Source organism: Pelecanus crispus, chromosome 7 (genome assembly GCF_030463565.1).
Source record: "Pelecanus crispus isolate bPelCri1 chromosome 7, bPelCri1.pri, whole genome shotgun sequence".
In the NCBI taxonomy this organism is placed as follows: Eukaryota; Metazoa; Chordata; class Aves; order Pelecaniformes; family Pelecanidae; genus Pelecanus; species Pelecanus crispus.
Window position 1 is genome coordinate 4,922,236 of NC_134649.1, and position 26,413 is coordinate 4,948,648.

Genomic DNA, 26,413 nt, shown 5'->3' on the forward strand with positions numbered 1-26,413 from the left:
GTTGAACAAAGTAGGCTTGATTCCAGCTGTAAATTCCTGCCACACCAACTTCACATTGTGATTTGGAAATCAAAAGCAAACCCAATACTAATGGTTTATGATAACCCAATAGCTGGAGATAACATCCTTCAAAAACCAGAGTTTTTCCTAGCTGAAGAAAAACTTTTCCTTGGTTTTGGGCATGTTGCTTGTTATTTTGCTCACATTTGGTTGCAGGGATGCATCAGGAAAAAACAGTTTTACTTTTGAAACTATTCAAGTTTGGAGTATGAATAAATACCTTTTTTCCCTATTTAATTTTAAGCACTCCTTTCTGGAATTCAACCTTGAGAGACCCCCGTATTTCCAATGCATCTTTAAAATGTTAGCACAACTGACAAGTGTGTCAAAACCAGGAAACTGAAAAGAAATCTTAAAACAGTGTATTAAACACCAACCCACTGTGGGTCCCGTTCCTTACTATTCAGAGACATGCTTCAAGCTTCAGAGAAATCAGATCTTCACCATTGACAGTTTAAACAGCAATACTACTTAACTTAGTAGATGAAGGCTGAAAACGTTTTTCTGACAGAGGGCAGTTTCAGTGGAAACTATTTTGCTGATCATTTAGCCATCTGCAGAATATGCTGTGATTTAGTCAGTAGCTTCAGATACTGTTTTTCCCTGTTTTGCAAGAAACAGAGAACTATGTGTTCTTTCTCAATGTATTAAAAATGGATGATCTGTTTAGAAAGTCTCGCTCTTTCACACAAAAAACCTCATTATGACCCATTTAATCAAGAGCAAATTGGGTTAAAGGCATGAGGTTTTCTTAATTACAAATAAAGTATGTGGTTAAAGAGAAAAATAAACTTCACAGCATAGAGAGGTACCATTTAAAAATGTATATATGTATCCTTTTCCATTAAAGGTCTAAACGTGCATAAAAAGGTTTTCATTGCTAGAAAAGGGTAAAAGTTATGACTTACCTTGGTCAAATCGCAGGATCCAAGGAAGACTATGATGCTGGCAACTCCAGGAATTCCACCTTCTATGTTGTTTTCTACTCTGCCTCTCCCACTACCTGCTGTTGAACTCAAGAACCACTGCTTGTCCACCCATGTTGTGCGTAGTGGCAATCAAGAGTGTGCTATGTTTTGCCATCATTGCTATTAGCAACGTGAGAGAGGTACGCCTTTGCTGGAATGAAAAAATCCATTCTTTGAACCGAAATGAACTCAGCAGTCTGAGAGCCCTTAGAGCAAGATATTTATAGACATGAAGTCCTTTTTCTTTGACAATGCAGCCTTAAAAACATCAGACAGGAAGAAAGAAACATCTGCATTGATTTTGATGGTTTAATACTCAATAGTGAAAAAGTGTAAAATCACAAAGCTTATACCACCACAAAAATGCAGTTTCATTGCAAATGACCAAAACACAAGCTGCCTGCAAAGTTTCACACAGCTGACATCAACAAACCCAGTTTCAACATTCTTACCATCTTTTTAAACACCTGCTATTCACAAACATCAGTCAATACAGAGTTCTAGGTCTCTCACACATCTTTCTTTATATTCTATGCTATACTTGCTTTCTAGACCAGTGGTTTACACATTTGGAAAACAGTGCCCCACTTCTGATCTATATCAGCATATAAATACATAGTTTTTACCCCCCCAATTACTAATTATATTTTAAAAGCAGTTTGTTTAATCCAAACTCAGCAGTAAAGTTCTTATTTGTATTTAATGAAAAGCACAACTTATATGAGTAAGCTTCAGAAGTGCATGCTGACCGAGGTGATATCGCCAATCCTTTCAGCCACCGGTTATAATATTTATGCAGAAAGTGATCATATAGGGTGAGTTAGTACATCAGACGGTAGGTTATATTTGCTCTTACTAGTAATGCATGTACCTCTGGCCCTGATTCTGCAAAGGCATCCGTGAGGCCTGCAGGATGCGATTCCCTGCCTGACTACACCTTGCTGCCTGAAGGTAGTATTATCCAAAAGCTATCATTGTGTCAAAATGTCTCAGGTTACTGAGAACTACACGGAAAATGGGCTGCTTACACAAGTATTTTTAAAACCGAAACCCTTTTTACATGAGATTTCTTTGTTTTCACAGCCTGAAAGTAATCATGAAAAGGAACTGTGCGTATCTTTAAATGTTCTGCTAATGCACATTTCCAGTTCCCTTCAATAAACTAACTTTCTAACAGTTGATTAAAATCCTGATCTTAAATAGACCTAAAGGAAAGTACACAGAACAAAGTTTTCTCTCCAGACAATCAAAATAAAAACATATCTTGGTATAACCTGCTGCATCGGACAGTGATGTGTAAAGGAATTTTTAAAGAGCTGTTGTTGCCTCAGTGGAAACAATACTGGGTTGGGGTTTTTTTCCCCCTTCCTTCAATGCTAAAGCCATGTGCATTTTATGATTAACTTGCTCCTTACTGATTTATTCCTTCCTCTGACATTATAATCCTCTGAGCAGGTGAAGATAAACGTAACAGAGTGTTGATACAGTTGTTCCTAAGGAGCATGCCTGTCTCCACAAGGTTTGTAATAAATGGCTTTGACCTTGTAAGTAGCTTTTTGTGGTTACAAAATAAATAAATGTTCTGCAGATAGTCTTATATCTGTTTTACAGAGAATGTTTAAGTTTCAGCTTAGAATTAAACTTCGAGAAAACTAACGCTGATTTTTTTTTTTAACTCTGTTGCTTATTACAGACCTGACTTCTTCCTTTATGCAGTTATTTAATATTTGAAGTACAGAATCTGATTGCTTGCAGTTAGGCATCTAGCTGGAAAATTCTGGCTTATACACAATTATTAAAATAAACACAGAGATATTACCATCTTTAAAATCATAGGGTCAGCTAAGGAAACAAAAGTGTAGGATGGTATTAGAAGTGTTACAGTTAATAACACCCTATTTATAAATGGAAGCACAAGATCTTTTTTTGAGCACATATGAATAGTTTTGAAAAAATATTATCCATTACACAGCGAACAGTATAAATAAGCTTAGCGTACATGCCTTTAGTGCTTCTACACAACTTCGTTTCCTATTCATTTTCCAGCTGTTGGTTACGCTTCCAATTTCAACAAGTGATTTCATAGTACATAACTGAAAAATATCCAATCCAGAGTACACTGGTACTCACACTTATACAAAATGAGGAAAACATACAGAAAATTTTGTAGTGCAGACAAACCTCATGAGTTAATCTTTGGAACATTACGAGCTTTGTACAGTTTCAAACTTAGTAACCAAGGCACACAACAATTTAGACTGTCTCCTGTCTGAAACAGCGTGATGTGTCAGTCAGCACGGAGCTCCTCTTTAGCTTTGCATTTACATTCATAGTATAAAGTAGCAGTCAGTTTTGAAAAATCTAGCTTCTGTTAATATTAAGGAATCTGAAAAGTGACTAGCCATGCCAGACTAAGATAGTTTAACTGGATTCTAATACGGACTAGCACACACAAAACTAGGCTTACATAACCAGAGGAAAAAAAATTCTGAGTCAGCGCCCACCGGGCTGGCACAACGTAGCCGTCCGGATACACGGGTGTTCCTGCTCTGCCGCGAAGGTGCGAGAGAGTGAGCGAGTGAGTGAATGTGCGTGTGTGTGTGTGCACGCGTGTAAAAATAGCAGCTTCTCATTTGTGTATCTTATTTCTCATATGTGTCCAGTATGGTATCTTCTTACCCAGTGTCAAAAATATTTTGGCTGCTATTTTTGCTTCTGCTAGCGCTGCGCAGTTTAGTACACTTAGTGGCACTGGCTTCTGATCTGGACGTTGAAGTGACTGAATTATCGTTGTAAAGTTAAATTACGTCCTTCATTTAACCAATGTGCAATCCACATGAAATCAGCTTATTTTCAGATGATTTAAGTACAAACCAACTTTGGCCTGAGGCAAATGTTACAACCAGAAAAAAAAGAAGGGGGGGGGGAAGAAAATTAAATCTCAGGTTGGGTTTGCAGGGCTAGTAATTGAAAAGGGCATCTTCTCATTTGTAAACAAAGAGAGGATTATCTGGAAATGCCTTGACATACAATGATCGTAAGTGTCATCAATGCCACTTTTACAAGTTTTCTTCAGAACACATTAGCTAATTTCACTGAGTTAAGAAATTAGGCATTATGTAATAATGTTTGACACTTCACACTTACCTTTAGCAATACCTAGTATCAAGGTAACCCACGTACTGCAAAATAAGTTGATATTATTAATGTACTTAGCCACTGAAGCTGTAAAGAGCTCTCCTTACTTCAGTGGGAATACTATCCAGTCTTTTGTTTAAATTTGTTTTCTTTTTAAAGATATTAAATATACTACTGTCTAACCATAAAAATCACTATTTCTCATTAGGAACAGTGTGAGAAATTCTTGCTTCAGTGTTACCTCTTTCTTTTTTGCACTGCATTCTAGCCATACAAAAATTATAATTTTTGTCAATTCTTGCTATGCTTAGTTTGATCCTACAGACTTGTATTTATTTTTTATAGCTGCAATAACTGTATCTTAAAAAGTTTTCATTAGGTGTTGCATGTAAGTACACAGAAATGGAACTGAAAATCAGCTACCTACCACTCTCATTAGACTTATGTTCTGTTATATTTGTGGTTAGTAGCTTCAGATTTAAATAGAACTGCTGAATATTTTAGTTACCAAGTACAATACAGTATTTAAAAAAAAAAAAAAAAGGAAAAGTCCTATTCAAGCACACACTTATTAATCGACCTGCTATAAAACAAACAAAAAAATATAATCCTTTGAACTCCCCAGTAGCAAATTCCTGTCTCTATGGGTGGAAAAATCTGAAATTAGTGGACACAGGTCTCTGAGGAAAAACACATTAATAGCATGATTTCTCCCCCAAATAAAATTTCCAATAAAGTAAAAAGTGTGCTGAATAGGTAGAGGCTTAGATTCAATACTTCTCAGTCCACTATTAGTAATCTAAATAGTTTGAGTGTTTCCCCATCCCTTTTTTTCCTCTTTTTTAAAAAAAGGATAATCAAAAATATGTATAAACAAATTACTAAGGAGACTTCATTAAAGAGTCCTTTCAGAACCACTGTCCATCATTATCATCATCATCTTCCTCCTCATGGTCCAGATAGAGAACAGCAACTTTCTTTTCATCAGAAATAACTGACCTTTGGTCTACCATTCTTTGCAACTGTACAGTTTTATCAAACAATGACTTTTCCACTACCTTTTCACCATGATCTTGAGAAAAACTGGAGAGAACATAGCCTCTTTTATTTTCATTTTCTAAAATGTGGTCACTTTCAACTACAGTCTGTGACTGACTACCAGAAGGGTCTTGCTTGTTGGATATGAGCGTTGTTACTTGCTGTTCTCCACTCTTTACTGTAGATATTCCACCCATATTGGAAACATCCATCTGAAAAGTAAAAGATGTTTCCTTGGATCCTACTTTAATATGCTTTACAGACCTACTGCTCTCAGATGACTCTTCTGTTTGTGAAAGATCTTCCAGCGTTTCAGAAATAGGTCTTGTAAAGATTATTTGCTCAGGATGAGTTTCTACAGGACTTATTTTAATGTGTCTGAAAGATCTGTTGATATCTGAGCTTCCTTCATTCTCTGAAAGATGTCCTTCTTTGTTAATGAGCTCTGGGGTTTCAGAAAGGGAGCCCTGATATATGACTTGTTCAGTGGTTTTAACTCCCGCTTGACCTAGTCTAACACGCTTTATTGAGCCTTCTGAACGAGTCTGGTCTTCTAGTTCACTGATTTCTGTGTGCTCAGAGATGGGCCCCTGGTAGATGATTTCTTCAGCTGTCATAAACTCTTGGGGACCCAACTGAATGTGTCTGACTGAACTTTCTGTCTGTGAGAAGCCTCTAGTGTCACTGACCTCCACTTTACTGGAGATTGGTCCTTCAAAGATAACTTGCTCAGTATGAATCTCTTTTGGACCTAATCTAAAGGTCCTTATTGATCTGCTAACGTCCACAGACCCTTCTGTCTGAGAAAGGTTACCTGAGCTATTGAGCTCCAGAAAGTCTGAAACAGGCCCTTCAAAAGAGACTTCTTCAGTTACCTGCCTTGACCCTACTGTTACATGTCTTGCGGACCTGTTGAAGTCTGTTGAAAACTTCTGGGAAAGATTTCCAGAGTCAATCTCCTCTACAGTTGTAGTAATAGGGGCTGTATAAATTACTTCTTCTGTGGTTTGGATTTCTTTGGGACCCAGTTTAAAATGCTTCACAGATCGGCTAAACTCTGATGATCCTTCTTTCTGAATGAGATCTTCTGTAGCACTGAGCTCCAGCGTTTCAGAACCAGGCCCTTCATATATGATCTGCTCAAATCTCTGAACTTCTGCTGGACCAACCTTAATATGCCTTATGGATTTGGTCTCATCAGTTGATTGTGGTGAGTGAGAGACTTCTCCGAAACCTGCAGTTTCCAAACCCGAACCGTCATAAATTACTTTTTCAGTGGTATAATACTGTGTGCCACCACTCCTCCTTGTTGTGGATGAGTTATAGATTTCTTGATCAGCCAAAGGAGTGTTTTTGTCACTGCGGGAAGAAACATCTACTTCTATATTGCTTCTACTATCAACAACTCTCTCCGAGCTCTGTTTTTTCAGGGAGTCCAATGTTGCCTTCTCCTCCTCACTTGCAATTACTTCACCAAGATGAGCTACATCAAATTCATCAGTATTAAGGGTCTGTGACAGACTGACTTCAGCAACAATTGTCACCGAGCCACCCTCCTCTGTTCGATCAACTTTTTTGATATCAAATTCTACGGTACTAGAGTCAGCTTGATTTTCTTTTGTTAATGCAGACAGCTCCACTTTCACACTTTCTGGGAGACTGCCCTCCAACTGCTCCAAAGCTTCCGTCAATTGATGTTTAGGGTCCTTTGTTTCCTTGGATAAAAGCCCTTTTATTGAAGTCTGAAATTCGTGGGGAATTTTAATTTCTTTTTCAATAACGATGGATTCAACATGGGATGTTTCAGGTTCAGGATGCTCTTTTAAAATATGGGCACTTGCTTCCTCCCCTACCACTTTGTATGTTTCTTCTGGAGAACTTCCACCTTCATCTCTCTTTCTTTGTGTGCCTTGCAAAAATTCATCTTGCCAAGAATATTTAATAGTTGATTCTTCTTCTATATGAATCTGCCCATATACTGAGTCATCGTCTTTTTCATTAATAATAGGATGATCATCAGGAACGGATACAAAATATTTTTGTTCAATAGCTGAGTCATCTTCCTCAGTTACTTCTTCCACATGAGTGAAACTCTCATGGCGTGGTTTCTTCTTTTTAACATCTTCATATGTGAACGTTATGGTTTGTTCCTCCTCATCACCGTAACGCCTCTCTCTCTCAGGGTATGTATCTTCCACTTCCTCTACTTCAAAAGGTGTTGAAAAATCAGTCCTGTCATCAGTGGCATAATCTAGTGGCTCCTCTACAATCTCAACATTAACAGACATGTTCTTTCTGCCCTCTTTTCCTTTCAGGCCATGATGTACTATATCTTCTATCTCCTCTTTGGAAGGAGTTCCCTCAACAACCTCTCGAACCACTTTTCTAACATCCTGGTTTGATAGACCTCCTACATCAGCTTCATCAGAAATATCTATGTTGTCTTGAACTTGAGACTGCACTGTGATCTCAGTCTTTATTTTCCCATCACCTGGTTGTTCTTTCTTATTAAAATAGGTCACTTTTGTGTCTGTTGATATTTGTGAACTAGAAGACTGCGTAATACTTTTAAGAATGTCAGCAACAATATTCTCTGCTATATTTTCAGTTGACAGAGTTCCCATTTTATGACTTCCGTCACTAATTCGCTCTTCATCTTTCAGACTGGATTCTGCTTCTGAAACACTCACTTTGTGAATTTCAGCAGGCTTAGTTCCATGGTCATCTGTTTCCCTTCTTATGGAAGTTTTAAAACCTTGTAACCTTATTTCTTTATTACTCTGAGATTCTTTGTCAGGAGCAGGCATTTCAAGACTGATAGGTATCTCAATGACTTCTTTGCTTCTTGATTCCAAGGTCACATTTGTATCCTTTTTCGTTGATTCGCTTTTCAAAGTTCTTGCATTAGAAATACCGCTCCCTGTTAACTTCTGGTTAATGACTTCCTCATGGATATATTTTTTCTGCTCAGTCTTCCTTCCAAAATCAACACTTCTTTCTTCTATAAGAGGTTTCTCATCTGTTTTGTTTTTCTCCTCCTTTGTTTGTTTCTCTAGCTTATCTTTTTCTTTCAGCAGAGATTTTTTCTCTTCAGTTGGTTTGCTGCCTACTCTTTTTTCTTTTAGTGTGGTCTGAGTTTCACTTATGGTTTCTTCATATTTAGATGGTTTAAAATTGGTATTCAGCTCATAAATTGGAAACCTAGTGAAGCTTGGTTTTGTTCTCATGTTTTCAGAAATCCCTGGCTTTGTGTCAGGCTTGTGGTCCTTGTCTGATCTTTCAGCATGTACTGATTCTTTTGAAAAAGATACTGTAGATGAAGTTGTAACTTCTGTTTTCTTTCTTTCTGGAATTGTCTTTTGCTGCATTTCAGTGTTTTTCCAGCTACTGTAGGCTGGAGTTAATGTTCTTAATTCTTTGTGGTCTGTTACAATCCTTTCATCCTTTGTAACAGTTGCTGAAGGGCGATATATTGAACCAAGTACATCTCTTCCGAAAGTTCTTCCACTAGCTGTTGTCCGTGATCCAGCCTGTGTTGACCGAGCTGAGTAACGGGCAGAACTGCTAGTATTTGTCACTGGCATTCTATGTCTTGTATCAGTGATCCTGACAGCTGGTGAAGCTTTATTTCTATTTCTTTCTTGATAAGTAGAGTAAATATCAGTGTAGTTATATGAAGTGTTTATAATATCTGCAAAAAAACCAGAGGTAACCAAACATTAAAATAATAACTTGTAGCTAAAATAATATAAAATGGAGGGCAGGAACTAAGAAATTTTATACTAAATTTTTGAAAGAAATAATGGCTTCATTTCCAGTGGAGCTTTGTAAAGGCATTCCTGTAGGTTTTGCATGATAATTAAGTCTATGCATAAATTATATTAAAACTGAAAGCAAAGCTTTTTACTAAGTTGCACGTTCATGCTAATTTTACCTGTTGTGAGCTACTGGGTATTGTGGCATTTACTGAAGAATTACACCTTTCATATTTATATTAATGTTCATTTACAACTTTTTATTAAATAATGTATGCTAATATCCTAGGCTTGTTTTTTTGCTTCATTAGTCAAAGTGACCTGAAGCGTCTCGCTTCCGCTTGAGAATTAATGGCATACCTGCCACCACATACTGGAAATTGAAAACACAAATATAAGCCTTCATAGCCGCAAGACAGAACAAGGTACAACAAGGGAAAGAAATGAAGAACTTTTTAGGCTATATGTATAAATTTTAATAAAATGTACCAGGAATCATGGTCTGGCTCTAAGACCAATCAGCACAGCACAACTCAAATCCTAAAAAGCTCCTAAAAAGCTAGCCACATCTCCTCTTGACTTTTGGTAGTGTTTCCTGGTCTGTGGTAATCACTGAATATGCCTGAGCATTGTCTGCAAAAGTACTGGCTACCCCAGATCAAAACTGTGCCAGGGACAGTGCTAGCAATTTAACAGCACAGGCAATTCTGTGTGAGCGTTGCAGCCTAGGCCCCAGTCTGTTTAATTTACTACTACAGATAGAGCCTTCAAATCTCTTCTGGGACTACTGTCTATGATAGTCTTTAAGACCACACATCGTTAAACTCAGGAGTATTATCGAGACTAATTCTATATTAATAACAATGGCCATAGCAGTCAGATTGAAGGTCCGTCTTATCCAGTATCCTTTCTACAGTGACCACCAGTAGATACATAGGGAAGAGTATAAGAACAGGGCAAGTAAATAGTGATACTTCCCTGGTATACTCTCACAGCCTCCAGAGATTTTCAGCTCCTAAGATAGAAACGGTATCTTTATGTTTAGTAAGTCTTTGAGTTTTCTTTCATTACTCTGCTAAAATTTCTCTTTAAACCCACATAAACTTTTTAACACTCAGTACCTCATGATGATGAATTCCATGGTTTTAATGACATGTTTTGTTAAATACCTCTTGCTTTATACTTCAAAACTCTCTTAAGACCTACGGGCATCCAAAAGTTCTTGCACTATTAGAGCTATGAAACATCACTCCCTACTTACCTTCTCCATTTGAGTCATGATTTTATAACCTATCTCATCTAGAATAGCACTATGTTGATTTAAAATATTAACACAAAAAAGAAACCCAATTCAATATTCACTTTGCAATACACTTGTAAAAAGTGTTCTTCAGGAATACTATAACACAATAGTTTCCAGTTATATTTAATTTCATTCAACATTCATTTTTGAATATTCATTTTTTTACCTTGAGGCAATTTCCCTCTATGCTCATCTCTCCATGTAATAATCCACTGGTTGCTCTGCCCTTCTAACAACGCTCTGCAAAACACATAAAAAGGCATTCCATTAAAATATTGGGAAGAATAATCACAATATTTGACATTTATAAGTCTTAGAAACTGAAACAATTATCCTGTGGTTGGGTCAGACCCTGAGTGTTTTTCATACCCCATATTTTTATTACTGGGAATGAGAAATCCTTAGCATCTTCCAGACTCTTAGTTTGCAGAGTCCAGTTCGCGAGAACAATGCAGTAATCTTAAAGAAGGTGACAGCAGCAGACACAGTACAGTTTTAGATCAAATCTTCCACACTAGCCACCATATTGCTTGCTGCATGGACAAGATCCACTGATACCCACTACGGACTCATACAAGCTAGCAAATTTTTCCGGAATGATGTTTTCGTAATAGAGTTAGGGGAAAACAAAGCCACACAAAACTTCAGTAAAGCTTTCTCAGAGAAACACGTGGAGATGTTTTATAAAGAAAAGGCAAAAATGAAAAAAGTACTTGCAAGCAAATAGTCAGCATCTTTCCTGCTAGTAATATAGTACTAAAGGTGTTGTTGCAGTGTGATATATGAGAGAACTGTTATAGCCAGGATTTGTAAGTTCTATCCTTTTTAAATGAAAATTGAAGGAAAGTGTTATTTCTACTGTCAAACACTGGCTAGTGCTGGGGGAAACAACTTACAGCATTAAAGTAACTGTTCTTAGCTCCTATTCAATCGGAAGTCAACACAACATATTTTACAACAAAGGACTAGGAAAATTCTTTGTGACAGAAACTGCTTGGTTTCTTTTAATGACATCTCTGTTTGTCCCCTCTGTTCCTCAGCCTTCCATTCATTCTTTTTTGCAGTGACTCTCTAAAAGCTTCTGTAGTTCCAGTAAGCCAGCACTTCCACAGGACTACAGTGGTCAAGGCTTCCTCGTGTTGACCAGCCAAGACATCATATTAGCTCAGCAGCAGTTGATCAGAAACGGACAGGACATTGATTTTCTTACCTTTACGTCATGGAAATTATAGCATTACAAGCAAATAGCAGAAGCAGGCAACAACCATTGATAATCTGCTTCATAATTTTGTCTACTACCCATTCTTGGCATGCTGACGCACAGGATGGAGACTCTTCGAGTTGCCTCTTCTATGCTGGTGACACACGTTAGCTGTTCTTGGAGACATTATACCCAGCTGATTGCTTGAGAACACTGGCTATCCTTCCTTTATGCCAAAGTTTGTTCCCTATACAGCATGCACGTACAAGGACCACACTCCCTCAAGACCCATCTGACAGCAGCCACAGGCTTGGTCTATTCCTGCTTGCTCTATTCCTACCCTACATTTTCTCCTTTCTACAGTGGTGGAAAATACTCCAGAGGTACATTTCCCACAGTGATTAGCACAACTGAGGGGCAAAACATTTTCAGGAATAATTGCTCTGCATTAAGAATATTCAAATAGGCACACAGCATACTTTTGTCCTCTCAGGGCGGGGGAAGAGACTAAGTGCATTCTCTAGAATTACTCAAATGCTCTAAAAAAATAAAGTTGTTGGCTTCTTCCACATACCAAACACAAAAAGTAGATACTAGGGTGTCTTATTCAGTTCTAGAAGTTTTAGAGATGGTTATCCAGTAAGACTGAGTCTTGGAATTCCTGATAAATTCTCTGGAAATCTTTGCGTGCTTTCCTTCCCCCCTGCTGTCTATATGGTTGTACTGTCTGACATAAAATATATCCAGCTGTTTTTCAAAAAAAAGAAAAAAGCAGTTTGTCCCTCTTCTACTTTTGCAGAGCCACAAGCTATGTTATCCCCCGAAAAAGTGCTCAACTGCAGCATTCTGGTGCAACAGCCTAGAAATTCTGTGGCCAGTTCTTTCAGTATGCAACAGAATGCTATAATCAGTACGGTAACTTTGGTCTTTTTATATTCGCTTCTACTAGTGAGATACCAGTTTCATCATTTCCAGTTTTGGAAATGCCAGATGTTTTGCAGTGATAACGTACAGCTGCAACATGAAAGTTGTCAAGAGTAAGGCTGGAGAATTATGATAGCCAAGGCTTCCGACTCCCTGGGGTGGGGAGTTGAAAGCAATTTAGGATTGTGGTATAAACACATTTGCTGGGCATTTCTGTCAACATTAACAAAGCAGGCATTTTAAATGTCACCTGTAGATTTCATACTTCACGACTGATCCCTTCAAACATTTTGTGCTTCTTTTGGTTTCTGACTGCCTCTAGATTCAGCAGGACAACGCTACATCAGCAAAATATCATTAGTAAGGTTCTCTTTGCAATCATGGATTTGCCTACATTCAGAAGAAAAGCCAGGTTAGAATTACTTAACACATTTACAGGTCACTTTCCCCCTTAAAACAGGCTCAGATGGACACCTTTACTTCTATTTTGTTAGTCAAAAAAACAAAGTAAAAGCAATTTATCTTCCTCCCTGTTAAAAGAGGCTTTATAGGAATTAGATGACTTGAACACATATAGAGAATGTTCCCAAGACCAACCATCTGATCTGACGAAGCTAGTGAGTGCCAGACAAAATGCTCGGATAGACGTGTGCTAGAGAAGCTGGTGGTGACGTTGCAGAAACATATCAAGGAGCTGGCAACGAAAGCGTTAACCATGACGAAGGAAACTAGGAATGTGGGTAGTTTGACTAAGGATTTTTGGCTGCTGTTAAAACAACAGTTGTCCAGTTGCTGCAGCAACGTATGAAGTCACTAAAAATAAGTTCCAAGAGGTAACTGTATATGGCAAAGGGCAAAAGCACACGGAAAAGCTGGATCTGAAATTTTACTACTGAAAATAAGTTGTATTTGAAAATGAAAGGCAAAGCTTCATGAAACCTCTATAAAACTGGACAGTGAACCAGTGTTTTACTGTACACAGTTCGTAATAATAGCTTATCAGATAAACAAGAAAATGTTAAACTGACTTTGGCTTAATAAACTAGCATGAAAAACTGTAATGTAATGTACTGAGCACTGGCTTGGAAGCCAGCAAATTCAGGTTATGTTCCTCAGCTTGACCACAGCTTCAGCTCATGCAAGTCATTTTGCTTCTCTGTTCCTTTGTATCCTTTCCTAATACTAATTTAAACTATAACCTCTTCGTGGTGAGGACTGCTTTTAAACTTAAACTGCCTGAAGAATAGGGTGTTAATCTCAACTGTATGAGCTCTTTAAGTATTCACAGTAATAACAAAAAACATTCCTCCAAGCAGCATCCTTCTAAAAAATAACCATATCAGCCACTTCCTGGAAATCAGATCCCAAATGACATACACACATGTTGGGTTAACACTTAGTTTAAGTGTTGCCAGAAAATATTCCAGCTGCACCTTTAACTCATCTCATTATTAATGTCATTTATCTAAAGTTAGCAGCGACATGCAAGTCAGCCTGAAGCCCCACAGCGTGCTGGATGACAACAGAAATAACTAGTCCATGAAAGCAGGTGGATGAGATAAACTGGTTGGGGTGAGGAGAGAGAAATTACCAAGGGTGCAGTGAAAATGTCATCAGGGTCATTCACAACAGCAATGACTTTGTTTCAGCTACAGAAACCCCAAATCTCAGGTAGGGGCAGTTTGCCAGCAGGCCTTAAAAATTCATCGTCTCTATCCTGGGTATTTGGGAAGGAGCTATAAAAAAAACCCCTCTCCAGGAAGTGAAACGAAGGAAACATTTTTAGGGGTAAAGGCCACTCCACATCTTTTTGCAATCACGGGATGGGAGGACAAGGACTGTGTGAAGAACAGCAGGTAACTAACTGCATGTTAAATTCCCTGGGTGTAGAAAACTCGGAAAGTTCTCAAAATAAAACAAGTTCAGGAATAGGACATATTGGATGGTACAAGTTGTAAACAGGAAATAATGAAACTGACTGAAAAAGCTGTGGTGAGTAGCTGGGGAGGCCTTAATTCTGGTGATGAAGGCATGGAAACGGTCAAGAAGAAGTGTTGATGGAGGAAACCAGCGAAAGGTGGATTGGAAAGTATGCCTGAGAAGTGTATTAAGAGATCCTGATGATGACCATGACATAAAAAGGAAAGGAAAAAAAAAACCAAACCAAACCTTGTAGCCTCTGCTGCTTCAAAATGCAGGGTGGTAACCTAAACCAGAACATCTGCATGACACTAGGATTTCAAAGTAAAAAAAAAAAAGCTTTTACCCTTCAACAGCAACATATTTTAGAGATGGCAGAAAAACTGCTTAACCCATGGCAGAGGCTATGGGCAGCCTCTGCTATTTGAGGAGAAGAAGCTTCTGATAGTTGAGGAGAAAAGCTTAATAGTAATTCCGATCCTAGGCAGATTTTTCTATTTCCTTTTAAAATTAAGAGTCTTACACAGTGAGTAATTCACCACTTCTCTCTGGAAATAAAACTTAAGCGCAGACTAAGTAGTTATGGTTTTGCAGGGTTCCAAGAACACAGAACAAAACTGCAAGACACTTGATAAATATTTACTTTACTTGAAAAAGGATCGGGAATGAAGATTCCCATGAGGTATAACTTCATAAAGCCACATAAGACATATATTCCACTTCCCGAGTGAGTCTCAGCTCCCAGAGCAGGAAGGGTGAGCAGAATCAGAGAGGAAGTACCCTTGGTCCTTGGGGAAGGGTGTTCCTTGCAACAGTGATCCTCTTGCCAGCCCAGGAGCAATGTTGACTAACGGAAAGAACTGGCTTTAAAACAGGAGCTGTAGGAGTTGTAAAACAAAGAGAAAATACAGGGTGGGAGGTACAAAGAAAGCTCCAAGAAGTAAACCAGATACCACACCCCTAAGCTATAAGGCCAGGAGGAGAGGAGGTGGCAAGGCCCTCATGGAAACCTCTCGGTGGAAAGTTCAGGATGTTGAACTAAGTGTGAATAGGTGCCTTTTGTTTCCAGTGCGCATAAGCAGGGACATATGCCAGCATCCTTCATGAAAACAAACTGAAGCTGGCTTCACATGCCCTGGTTATCACCGATAAAAAGACCTGGGAGAGGAACAGGATTTGGAAAAGTACATAGATGAGCAGTCCAGAATTCTCTTACTAACAGCTTACTAACTGGATCCACGCTGATTCCCTCCCACAGCAGCGCTGATAAAGGCATACAGTAGGGAAGGCATTATTTGCTTAAGCAAATGGAGAGTAAGAAGAAAAGAGGAGTAGGTAAAACTGCATAAACGTAAAGACACCAATCAAAACAATCACTTTCCAGCAGCATTTGATAGCCTGTTTTCTGATGCGTGGCAAGGCCCATTTCTCCGTTTTCATCTGCAGGTCTCTTTCAGTAGGTAGGGTAGACGCTCATTTGTCCACTGACTGGTCCTTGCCAAGGCAATCAGTGATACAAGTTGCATTCGCTACAATCAGATGAAGAAACCCTACAGGTTAAGGAGGCTTCTTAATGGGACAACAAACACATGCTGCAGGTGATGCTGAATTGTTCTCCTTTCATTAACGAGGGCAGGGAATCCTTAGACAAACCAGTAATGCTCAGATAATCAGTGATGTGACCTCTGGAGGAGTTCCAGAATTTAATGGGCTTACAAGGTTTTACAGAGCAGAAGCACTGATGGGCTCACTTATTAACTGAGAGTGTGTCCAAACAACTAAATATCTGGGCATTATTGTTCCTGCTTCTGGGTGAATAATAATCATTGAAACAATTCTGATAATTCTGTTACTGTGGAAGTGCTAATCCCATTTTGCAGATGAATAAACCGAGGGAGAAAGTTTAAGTGACAACAGTAAAAGTCAACGTCAGACCCAGGATTAAATTTAGAAGAATCATGTGTTTTAGCAAAGTTAACAGAATTAACACGCACAGATAAGGACCACAATTGGCTACCATTTCCACAGTTTGTCTTCCACGAGTAATGCTCCGGACACTAACGGCTTTCCAAGGATCACAGGGATCCCACTCTACCAACAAACATCCAGGTACTGTTGCTCACCAACTGACTGCAAATTACTCGTCCCTCATACTGCTTGTGATTTCATCTCATCCAGAAGCCAGCCTTGGTCCGTACCTCATAGCACACAATACTCGAGGCATCTTGAACAGACCATTTTTGCTCTTTGATGGACTACAGACACCCATTTGCTCACTAGTCTGTTATCAAGCTACTCAGAAGTTACTCTTTCAAGCTTCTCATATTTTCGGTTATGCAACTACAATTAAATTTCATATGTATCGCTCGATTGCTGTACTCTAGACATTTCACCCATAATGCAGCTGGTGCCATCTTTATCCAGACTTAGACACTTATTTGTTCATAACAACGTTACACACTTAAGACACAGCGTTAACGCTTTAGGACACAGAAGCATATATCATATATAACTGGTTATACCACTGTCTGTTTACACAGGTTGAATATGAATAATGCACACAATATAGACAAGCTAATAACTGAGGCAAAAAGAATACAAAAGCAGGCTGACATTAGATTTTTTGCAAATTATTACTTTGCTCAGTAAGAATTGCACTTCTCTGTATTTGAAGACCACATCTCAATGAAATTTATTGCAAATATTGTCCGAGTTGTAGAAAAAAGCCATTATCTTTACAGTAAAGTAGTATCTACCTCCAGTTCATAGTGCTGGTTGGTTGGTTGGTTTTTTCCCCTTCCAAATCCCTTTTATGCCATGTGCCAACTCATACATCATGATTCTCCAGACAGGAGAATTACTCTGGCTTTTCAACCCCACAGCTAAGTGGCTAGAGAGACGTACAGTACTGAAGATTCATTAGCAGAGATGTTGTTTGCTGTTATCTCATACTTGATCTAAACATGTTTCCATAACAAACCAAGGATGGAGAGGCTCAGATTTAATCAAACAGATTTTTCTGTTATCTTCCCACTATTCTACAACTGAAACAAGAACAGGGAACTCGCTACTTATGTCGATGCTGCAGGTGGATGCTAATCAACATATTTAAACGATGAAACGTGGCATATAAGTTGACCAATGGCAACTACACTACCTCATGTTTTCTTGATTGCCATTTAGGGATACTGGCTCCCCAGCTTGTAACCACATATTGCGTCAACAGTTCACATCAATTTGATACCAACTTGACGAGGACTAAGAAGGTTTCTTACATATCACTGTATTTGTAGGAAGTTAATAGGATTCCTCTGGATTATATTGGCTTCTCTAACATGTTGTTCTAGGGACAGAGGAATAGAATTAATTACTACCAGAGATAGTTTTGCTCGAGTGATCAAATTCCAGTCACCTCTGCCCACTGGTAATGTTTATCAGTGTTACTAATGAATAACGGTATTTTGCTATTATTTCCGTTTTCCCAGAGAACTCGGACAACTCCACACGTATTAGCAGCCTTCTGAAGGGATGCTATCTTCCTTTCACAGACAGCACAGTCCGGCAGAACATGCCACAGAATGGCATGGTGACCCATGTCACAGAACAAGCCAACAGGGAGCTAAAAATGGATATTAGGGGTCCATTCACTCTATTCTAAGATGAACAGGGCTCCCGTATCTGCTCCCATATCTATAAGAGGGATTTAAATTATCCTTCAATGAGACATTTGAGTGTGACCACAATTCTTACCTGTAGGTTTCAATTTCAAGGATGAGGCCTGCTTTCACCTGCAGTAGTTCTTGATAGTCCTTCAGGTAATCTGTGATCGACATGGTCAGGAACTGCTTTTCTTCTTCCAGGGCGTCGATTATCCTCTAAACAGAAATAATAGATTTTTAGTTTTGCACTGACATAAGAATCAGTACACTTGAATGCTTAATAACTTAAAACTTTTGATTAAAAAAAAATAATCTGAGAGAACAATAAATCAGTATGTTCCATCACTTCAAAAACCAGAACAAATCAGCTCTACGACCTCCCCATATACAATCTGAAATGCATTGTTACTGAAGCAGAGCTTTATGCTATGATTTCATTTTATGCCTCACTAAGCTAATTAAATATTTCAGTAAAACCCATTCAGATGCCCTGTACAAAAGTTGCTGAGTATATATAGCAAGGAAAATATACTCCTTTATAAATGTGACTTAAATGTGACTCATTTTGTCATTTTAAGAGCATAGATGTACATGCTTAAATCACACTCAAGATCAGGAATTTTGGTGATTGCTTTGCCACAAGAACCTGGCCTATTTCTCTTTCTCAGTATTTTCAGCTCCACAGACATGTGGGTCCAAATCAGTGTTTGGATTCTAGCATGTGGAGATGTTCATAGCACCTAGAAGGCGAAGGGTGAACCTCCAGCGGTTCCTTCGAGCCAAGTTCTCTACAGTATTTGGACACCTGCTTTGTAGTCCACCCAGCTTTGTCTTAACTGCTACTCAGAAGATATACAAGGAATTGCTCATTTTCATCTTGATAACTAAATATAACTTTGTATCTTTGGGGGGAAGGGGTATGGGAGGAATGTAGTTTATATGACACCCACAAAGGACTTGAGAGCAGCAGCACTGATGACAGAGTAGGTACGGCCTGCCCACTTAACAAGTTTTGGAAACGGACAGAGGGACTGAGGAGCAGAAAAATACTGAAGTCCAAAATTATCTAGACTTGAACATACTCTGAAATACTAAATGAAAGATTAAATACTGAATAACCATACACAGCAGAAAAAGCAATGCAGACCTATGCAACAGAACATTAAGATTTGATTTAGACCAAGACAACTGACTCTCATGCTCTTGAAAAGAGCATCGCAGAAAGCAAGTGCTTTAATCACTGGTGTTACCTCTCACATGAAGGGCAAATTGCCATCTTCCAGAAAATAAGCCCTCCCCTCATGATTGAGAGGAGCTTGTTCAGTACAGACTCAGAACTAAAAGTATCAGTATTAGCTGTTCAGTGCAGTTCTTGATGGTCTCCTCACTGTAGATGGAATCTACTAAGCCAGATCAATCCTCCTCAGCCAGCAGACTGATGCTAACCGAAATGCTATAGATTACACTTTGTTCTGGGAAGACAGAAATTAAATCTCAGCAAAGGCCTGATTCTATTTTGTTCGCATCACTCTGCGCTACGCAAGGACACCAAACTGTCATTTACAGAGCAAAATCTCATACACACGTACAACACTGAACAGGAATTCATGACAGTGTATTTTAGATGGCATCCTAACAAATGCTTTGCAATACAAACTGGAAAATCAAGACACTGATAGCCTAGTTTCAAAAAAATTCAAAGTACATCATTTATATGGAGCAAGTGGTTCAAGTATCACAGTATGAGCAATAGCATAAAAATGAAGATACTGCAGGGAACTCCTCAGACTGGTTAATGCCAGTATGATATGCTAGGCAGAAGTGAGGTTTAAGAGCTAAGAATATAAAGTGCTGGCATTTCAAACATTAATAGTTTTTTTGGGGTTGGGGGTTTTTTTTACGCAAAATTAAAAAGAAACCTGTATGAAGGAAGCTGCCTGTATGTTCATATACATGTGGGTAGATCTCCCTATATAACACATTCATCTATTTCTTCATTTGCAGCTGTCGTTAAATGATTACACTGATGTTTTCTTTGACATGACAAACTGCATGCCTGCAGTCTTCAGTGTACCTTAAAACTCCCTTTTTATGGCAGAAGACAAATCATATCTGCATATCTGAAAAAGCACTATCAACCACCCATCCAACAGCCTCATCCAGACTGCAGTGGAGGTAAGATCCTGTACAGTCACGCACAGCGGCAAGCAGAACCACTGACCTTTAGCGGCTCTGAGGCAACAATCCTGTTCAAGAACTGACACAATGGAAAATCCCAGCACAAAAAGGGAAGAAAAATGCCAGGCCCTGCCTGTTTTTAAAAGGAAAAGGCTATCAAGCAAGCATGGACAGGGTGTTGACAGAACCAGAGGAGTCAACAGAAGGAGCAAAAGACTGGATCTCTAGGGGGCCAACCCCTAAAGGTGATAAGAGCTCCGATGCAGAACATGAAGTGATTCAGGTGTTTGTCGCCTCCCCAATTAAACACAGAGACTAACCTACACACATGCATGCATATGTTACAAAGAGCTTCATAATGCACAGGTCTTGCTCCAGTCCCAGAAGAATCTATACAGGGAATCTGTACACTGGACTACAGCGTGTGTGGAGCTCTGAAAGACTGGGGATATTCCCACCTATCTAAAGACACAGGAACTTGAGTCCCTCACCCCCAAGTTCCGTAGTCTGGGTTTGAAAAGCCACCTAGATTCTACCCACTGGATTTGGAGAGCACTCGGGATCCAAAAGTTTGAGTTATTGCTTACCATAAGGGGCTACGTAACTCAGCCAGCTGTGAAATAGTTCCAAAGGAATTCATTCCAACAGGAGCAGACATTGCATAGACTGGATGGCAGACACCCACTCGTCTCGTCCTCCAGTTACTGATGCTTAAACATAATGCAGAGGGCAACTGGTCTTAAGTCCTGTTTCCAAGCATGCCAAAAAAGTACATAAACCACTTTGGCCAAGTTCAGGAGACCGCAAGCCGACGAACTGCCATTTTTTCAAAAGATAACCTGTATTGTTGCAGCTGTGTTTGCTTCACACAGGATTTTTCTTGCAAAGATTTGTTTCTCGACCACATCAAACCCATGCCCCCCCCAAATCCCGGCGATGTCCTACTAGAACTGAGAAACTGAAGAGAAGTGATTGTCTCACCCTTCAGATGTTCCTTTCCAGGCAGCAGTGGGAAATTTTAGAAGGGCAATAGGGGGAAAAGAATTTACTTGTGTTGCCCAAGCTGCACCCACTCAGGGAATAAAGAGAGGTTTCCAGGCTCCAGCCCTTTCCATCTGGTACTATTTACCGATCCCACAGTTCATTCAGTGGCTCAGCAGGGGAGGAACCGGCACTCTGCGCTTAGCTGGCTAGAAAGTGGTACACAAAAAAAAAAAAAAAATGCACACATTGCTATTATATGTTCAGTTGACAAGATGTTTTCTCCTTCACTGGAGCTCACAAACACTGATGCAGGAACCGATCCTAAACCCACCGTATTAGTGAAAAATTTCTGCCTCTTTTCAAAGCAGCAGGATGAGCCATGGCCATTTTTACATCCAAAAAATACAGGGCTTTCTCAAATCACTGAGAGATTTTGCCTAAGTATTGTCACAGCACGCAGCTAAAATTAGGAAAGAGACCTACTGAGTTCATCCCTTTAGCACCCAGGACCAGTGAAAATTTTCCAAACAATGTATGATTTACAGCTTGCCTGGTTCAGCTAAATTATAACTCCAAATAGATATTTCTATTTAACATTGCTGAAAGTTTTAGTGAGGCTAAGGACAGCGCAGGAGGCGAAGATGGACATATAAGGCGACTGGATGATATATGGAAAATATGAATAAATCTAATTGCCATTGCAGCTGCAATGAACAATAATCACTTGACTTAAATCTGTACATGCATATCATTTCTGTGTGACACTTTACAATAAATGAGCATGGAGTAGATGCTCTTTAAAGAGTAGTCTAAAATCCATGCTGAACATACTTTCACCAATAAAAGAAACAATGAGGGAGGATCAAAGCTTTTTTTTTTTTTTCCACAAGAACAAAACCTGAAACAGCTGCTTCTATATGTTCTGTTATTTTTCCTCCTGGATGTGAGCAAAAGATTTCATTTCTCATCTACACTAGACTGGCCACTGGAAAAGGCCTTTCTCATTAGAAACCAAACATTTTAAACATGAAACCGTTCAGAAACTTTAAACCTTACGATATCATTTTCACCAGAATTTAAGTATTATCTAGATGGACATTCAAAGATAAGACAGCTCACGTGTTTTCAGGTTGGTATCAAAGCACTTTTTTCTTCTTCTTGTGTTACTAAGATTTGAAGCTGTTGTTCCTGTAAAATCCAAAGCACGCCAATGCTCGTGAGAGTAAACCAGAAGTTTGTTATCTTGGTATCAAAATAACCACCCATTGTTGAGTATTGAATCAGGACAATTCAAGGGCATGCATTGGTTTTGATTATCTGGCTTCTACAACGGGTTGCCCTGTCTCCACTTGCTCTCCTGAATAAACTTCTTTAAAAATAGAGCCAGCTACAGAGACAACACACTGGTACAAAAACACCTTGCCGAGTTGCAAGAAAGAGTTGGGTAACTGAACACACCCCTTCCAGCTGGCTTTAGAGGAAAAACTGGTAGCATGGATAGTGAGCTATACAAAATGCGCTTATTAAAATAACACCATATTTAAAGGTTTTCAATTTGAGCAACGATGACTGAAGATCAATGAAATTTTCATTAGAAATCCCTAACAACAAATACAGACAGCAAGGAGGACACCTTTTGGAAATCAAAGTAACCTTAAATATTAGTCGGCTTATGTACATTTATATAAACTTATACACCTTAAAAAACAGGGGAAAAAAGAGGGTTTTTTTTTCTTCTTTACATTTTCACCTGGCTTTGACTGATGGATAGATTTAATTAATGAGAGCTTTACGTATAACATGTTCTTCTAAGGCTTTGGAAACGTTTACATACACGATTGGAAGAAGGAATTGTGCTGGCAAAAATGAAAATAAAACTGATTTAAAAGTTAAAAGGCTTTCTGAGTACTTCTTACATACCTAATTTGCCTCAGTTCACAGCATCTGCAAACTAAGCAACTTGCAAACAATCCAGCAACGTACAAAAACCAGCCACGCAGCAACAGGTCCCGGTCCTTTCTCAATTGCCAGCATCTCCGTAATCTACCACGGCTGGCGGACACACTGCCGTCAGCAGCACACGGGGTTCAAACACCGAGCTGCAGCAGGGTGTTAATAAAAGGTCTAACAACGAACAAAAGAAACGTTGCCCTCAGGAAATCGATTGACGGCCTGGATGATCTGATACGCGCTCTCCACTCTAAATCTGATGAACTGATATTTTGCTGTTCCGGCATTTGCCGATCTGTTCGCACGCACAGGGTGATTGTACGGCGTTACACCAAACGCTATTCTGACAGCAAGCAAATTCTCAGCTATGGATGCTATAAGCCTCTGTTTAACAACACCAAACATCCCCCTCGAACAGATACGAGTCACCTATGTCGTTAAAAGTTTTATTTAAAAAAATCCCCGTCCTGCTCTCTGCCTGTAGCACAGTAACGAGTCTTCCTGCCTTTCAACAACTAAAACTTTCCTTAACTACGCCGGGGCCCACAGGCTCCTCTCTAGGCTCGGGGTGCACGGGAGCGTGTGTAAAGCAGGAAGAAAATTCAGATCATTTCAGATCACGACAGGTCAACCTCAAGTCTCAGGCCAGAAGGGAAGCTTCGTGTCCCACCGCACAGGGACTCGGTTCATCCGCTCCCAGGGACCGCTCCGCACCCTCGTGCCAACCCGAGCAGGAGCCCTGGCAAGCCCGCGTGCCAGCTCCGTGCTCTTGGCTACTTGCCGAGGGCGGGCTGGGAAGGGAGCACCTGTCACCAGGAAGATGTCCTCGGGGTCACCGTCTCCCTTTTCGTCCCCACCCTTCGCACCCAAGCTCTGCCTACACGGCGCAGCGGGTCTCGGAGGGACCCCCTGCCCACCCAGGGAAGGGCTCAGCGGCAACAAGCTCTGCCTGGGCCACCTCCTCTTCCAGCCTGGGGAAATCCTCCCGCAGGGAGGCAAAGCGGGGCCAGGAAGCCCCGGCTCACGCAGAGCCGGAGGGAGCCTTCAGAGGGGTTTAGGCACGTCCCGCAGCAGCGGGAGCAGGAGGGATGGGGGCTCGAGGGATGGGGGCTCGAGGGATGGGGGCTCGAGGGATGGGGGCTCGAGGGATGGGGGCTCATCTAGGAGAGGGGAGTGCCAGGGACATGGGAAATCGGGCTCACGTCTCACGACGGGCCAGAAACGAAGGGAAAAAGCAAGTGGGAAGGCAGAGGGAGGCTCGGAGGAGCCCCAAAACGAGCACGGGGGGGCGGGAAGGAAGCGGCACGGGCAGAGGGTCCCGGCAAAGAGGGCTGGGAGGCCCGGGGGGGCCCGGGGCAGAGCGGCCAGGGCCACGCACCTGGTACTCCTCCACCTCGGCGCCGTGGCGGTCCTGCAAGGCGAGCAGCTCCTGCTCCAGCCGCTCCCGCAGCCCGCACAGCTCCTGGCCTTGGCGGCGGAGGTCCTCCAGGTGCTGGCGGCACTGCCGGCTCTCCTCCCGCAGGAGCTCCAGGTTCTCCCGGCTCCGCTGCGCCTCCTGCTCCTGCAGCACCTGGATCTGCTCCTGGTAGCGCAGCAGGGTCTCCCGGCAGCTCTGGCTGAGCAGCATCTCGTAGGTCTCCTCCAGCTCCTCCAGGCTCAGCTCGGCCAAGGGGGGCGGCAAGGCGGCCAGGTCTACCCGCAGCTCCCGCATCTCCACCGCCTCCCGCCGCTGCCGCTCCGCCAGGTGCCCGTGCTCGGCCCGCAGCTGCAGCAGCAGCTCCTCCAGCGCCACGCACTCGCCCCGCAGCCGCTCCAGCAGCTCCCGCTGCCCAGCCAGCTCGGGCTCCAGGCGGCGCCGCATCGCCAGCACCTCGGCGCCCAGCAGCTGCAGCTGCTCCAGCTCCCGCCGCAGCCCGTCCCGCTCCAGCTCCGCTTCCAGCTTCGCCCGACTCAGCTCCTCCAGCTGCATCCGCAGCCAGGCCAGCTCCTGCTCGGGCACCCGCAGCCCGATCAGCTCCTGCTCCCGCAGCTCCGCCAGCTCCCGCGCCAGAAAGCGGTTCTCCTCCTCCAGCTCCCGCACGCGGGACACGAAGACCCGCAGCCGGGAGTTGAGCTCCTGCAACTCCCTCTTCTCATCCCATCCCGCTTCCCACCGCCGCCACATCTTGCCCGGGGACGCGGGGTCGAGGGCCGCGGAGGCCCCCGGGGCGCGGGGTCGGGGGCCGCGGTGGCCCACCGGCACGCGGGGTCGAGGGCCGCGGCGGGCCCCGGGCTGCCGGCGCTGCGCAGCTCCCGCTCGCCGCGGGGCTCTGCGCGCCGCTCCCGCCGCCGCCCGCGGGGCGCCGCTGCCCACGGCCCCGCCCCGCCCCCAGGCCCCGCCCCGCCCCGCCGGGCCCCGCCCCGGGCCCCGCCCTGCCCCACTAGGCCCCGCCCCGCTCCGCCAGGCCCCATTCCGCCAGGCCCCGCCCGCTAGGCCCCGCACCGCCCGGCCCCGCCCCAGGCCCCGCCCTGCCCCACTACGCCCCGCCCCACTCCGCCAGGCCCCCGCCCACTAGGCCCCGCCCCGCCCTCCAGGCCCCGCCCCCGCGGCCGCGCCGCTGCCCTGCGGCGCCTCCTGCCGGGCTCCTGGCGTCTCCTGCCAAGCTGCTCCGAGGGGGAAGCCAAAGCCCCGCCTGGGGAGCAAAGCCCCGCCTGGGGAGAGAGAAGCCCCTCCTAGGGAGAGAGAAGCCCCTCCTAGGGAGAGCGAAGCCCCGCCTGGGGAGAGCGAAGCCCCTCCTAGGGAGAGCGAAGCCCCGCCTGGGGAGAGAGAAGCCCCTCCTAGGGAGAGAGAAGCCCCTCCTAGGGAGAGCGAAGCCCCTCCTGGGGAGAGAGAAGCCCCTCCTAGGGAGAGAGAAGCCCCTCCTAGGGAGAGCGAAGCCCCGCCTGGGGAGAGAGAAGCCCCTCCTAGGGAGAGAGAAGCCCCTCCTGGGAAGAGCGAAGCCCCGCCTGGGGAGAGAGAAGCCCCTCCTAGGGAGAGAGAAGCCCCTCCTAGGGAGAGAGAAGCCCTTCCTAGGGAGAGCGAAGCCCTTCCTAGGGAGAGAGAAGCCCCTCCTAGGGAGAGAGAAGCCCCTCCTGGGGAGAGCGAAGCCCTTCCTAGGGAGAGAGAAGCCCCTCCTAGGGAGAGCGAAGCCCCTCCTAGGGAGAGCGAAGCCCCTCCTGGGGAGAGAGAAGCCCCTCCTAGGGAGAGAGAAGCCCCTCCTAGGGAGAGCGAAGCCCCGCCTGGGGAGAGAGAAGCCCCTCCTAGGGAGAGAGAAGCCCCTCCTAGGGAGAGCGAAGCCCCTCCTAGGGAGAGAGAA

The 26,413-nt window shown here is 42.5% G+C and overlaps 1 protein-coding gene across 1 annotated transcript; it reads right to left on the reverse strand.

Annotated features, from left to right (window-relative positions):
• Positions 1 to 3,940: 3,940 nt before the first annotated feature.
• Positions 3,941 to 25,268, reverse strand: SYNM (synemin). The gene is made up of 4 exons (XM_075714632.1): positions 24,457 to 25,268; positions 18,058 to 18,182; positions 10,429 to 10,502; positions 3,941 to 8,895 (listed from the first exon to the last, which is right to left on the reverse strand). The coding sequence occupies exons 1-4, from the start codon at positions 25,240 to 25,242 to the stop codon at positions 5,075 to 5,077; spliced, it is 4,806 nt and encodes a 1,601-aa protein (XP_075570747.1). The 5' UTR covers positions 25,243 to 25,268; the 3' UTR covers positions 3,941 to 5,074.
• Positions 25,269 to 26,413: the final 1,145 nt, after the last annotated feature.

Coding starts and splice junctions, on each gene's coding strand:
- SYNM (XM_075714632.1), bottom strand. CDS start 25,242: ATGTGGCGGCGGTGGGAAGCGGGATGGGATGAGAAGAGGGAGTTGCAG. Junction 10,503..18,057: donor CTTGAAATTGAAACCTACAG/GTAAGAATTGTG, acceptor TGTGTTTTGCAG/AGCGTTGTTAGAAGGGCAGA. Junction 8,896..10,428: donor TAGAGGGAAATTGCCTCAAG/GTAAAAAAATGA, acceptor GTTTTTTTGCAG/ATATTATAAACACTTCATAT.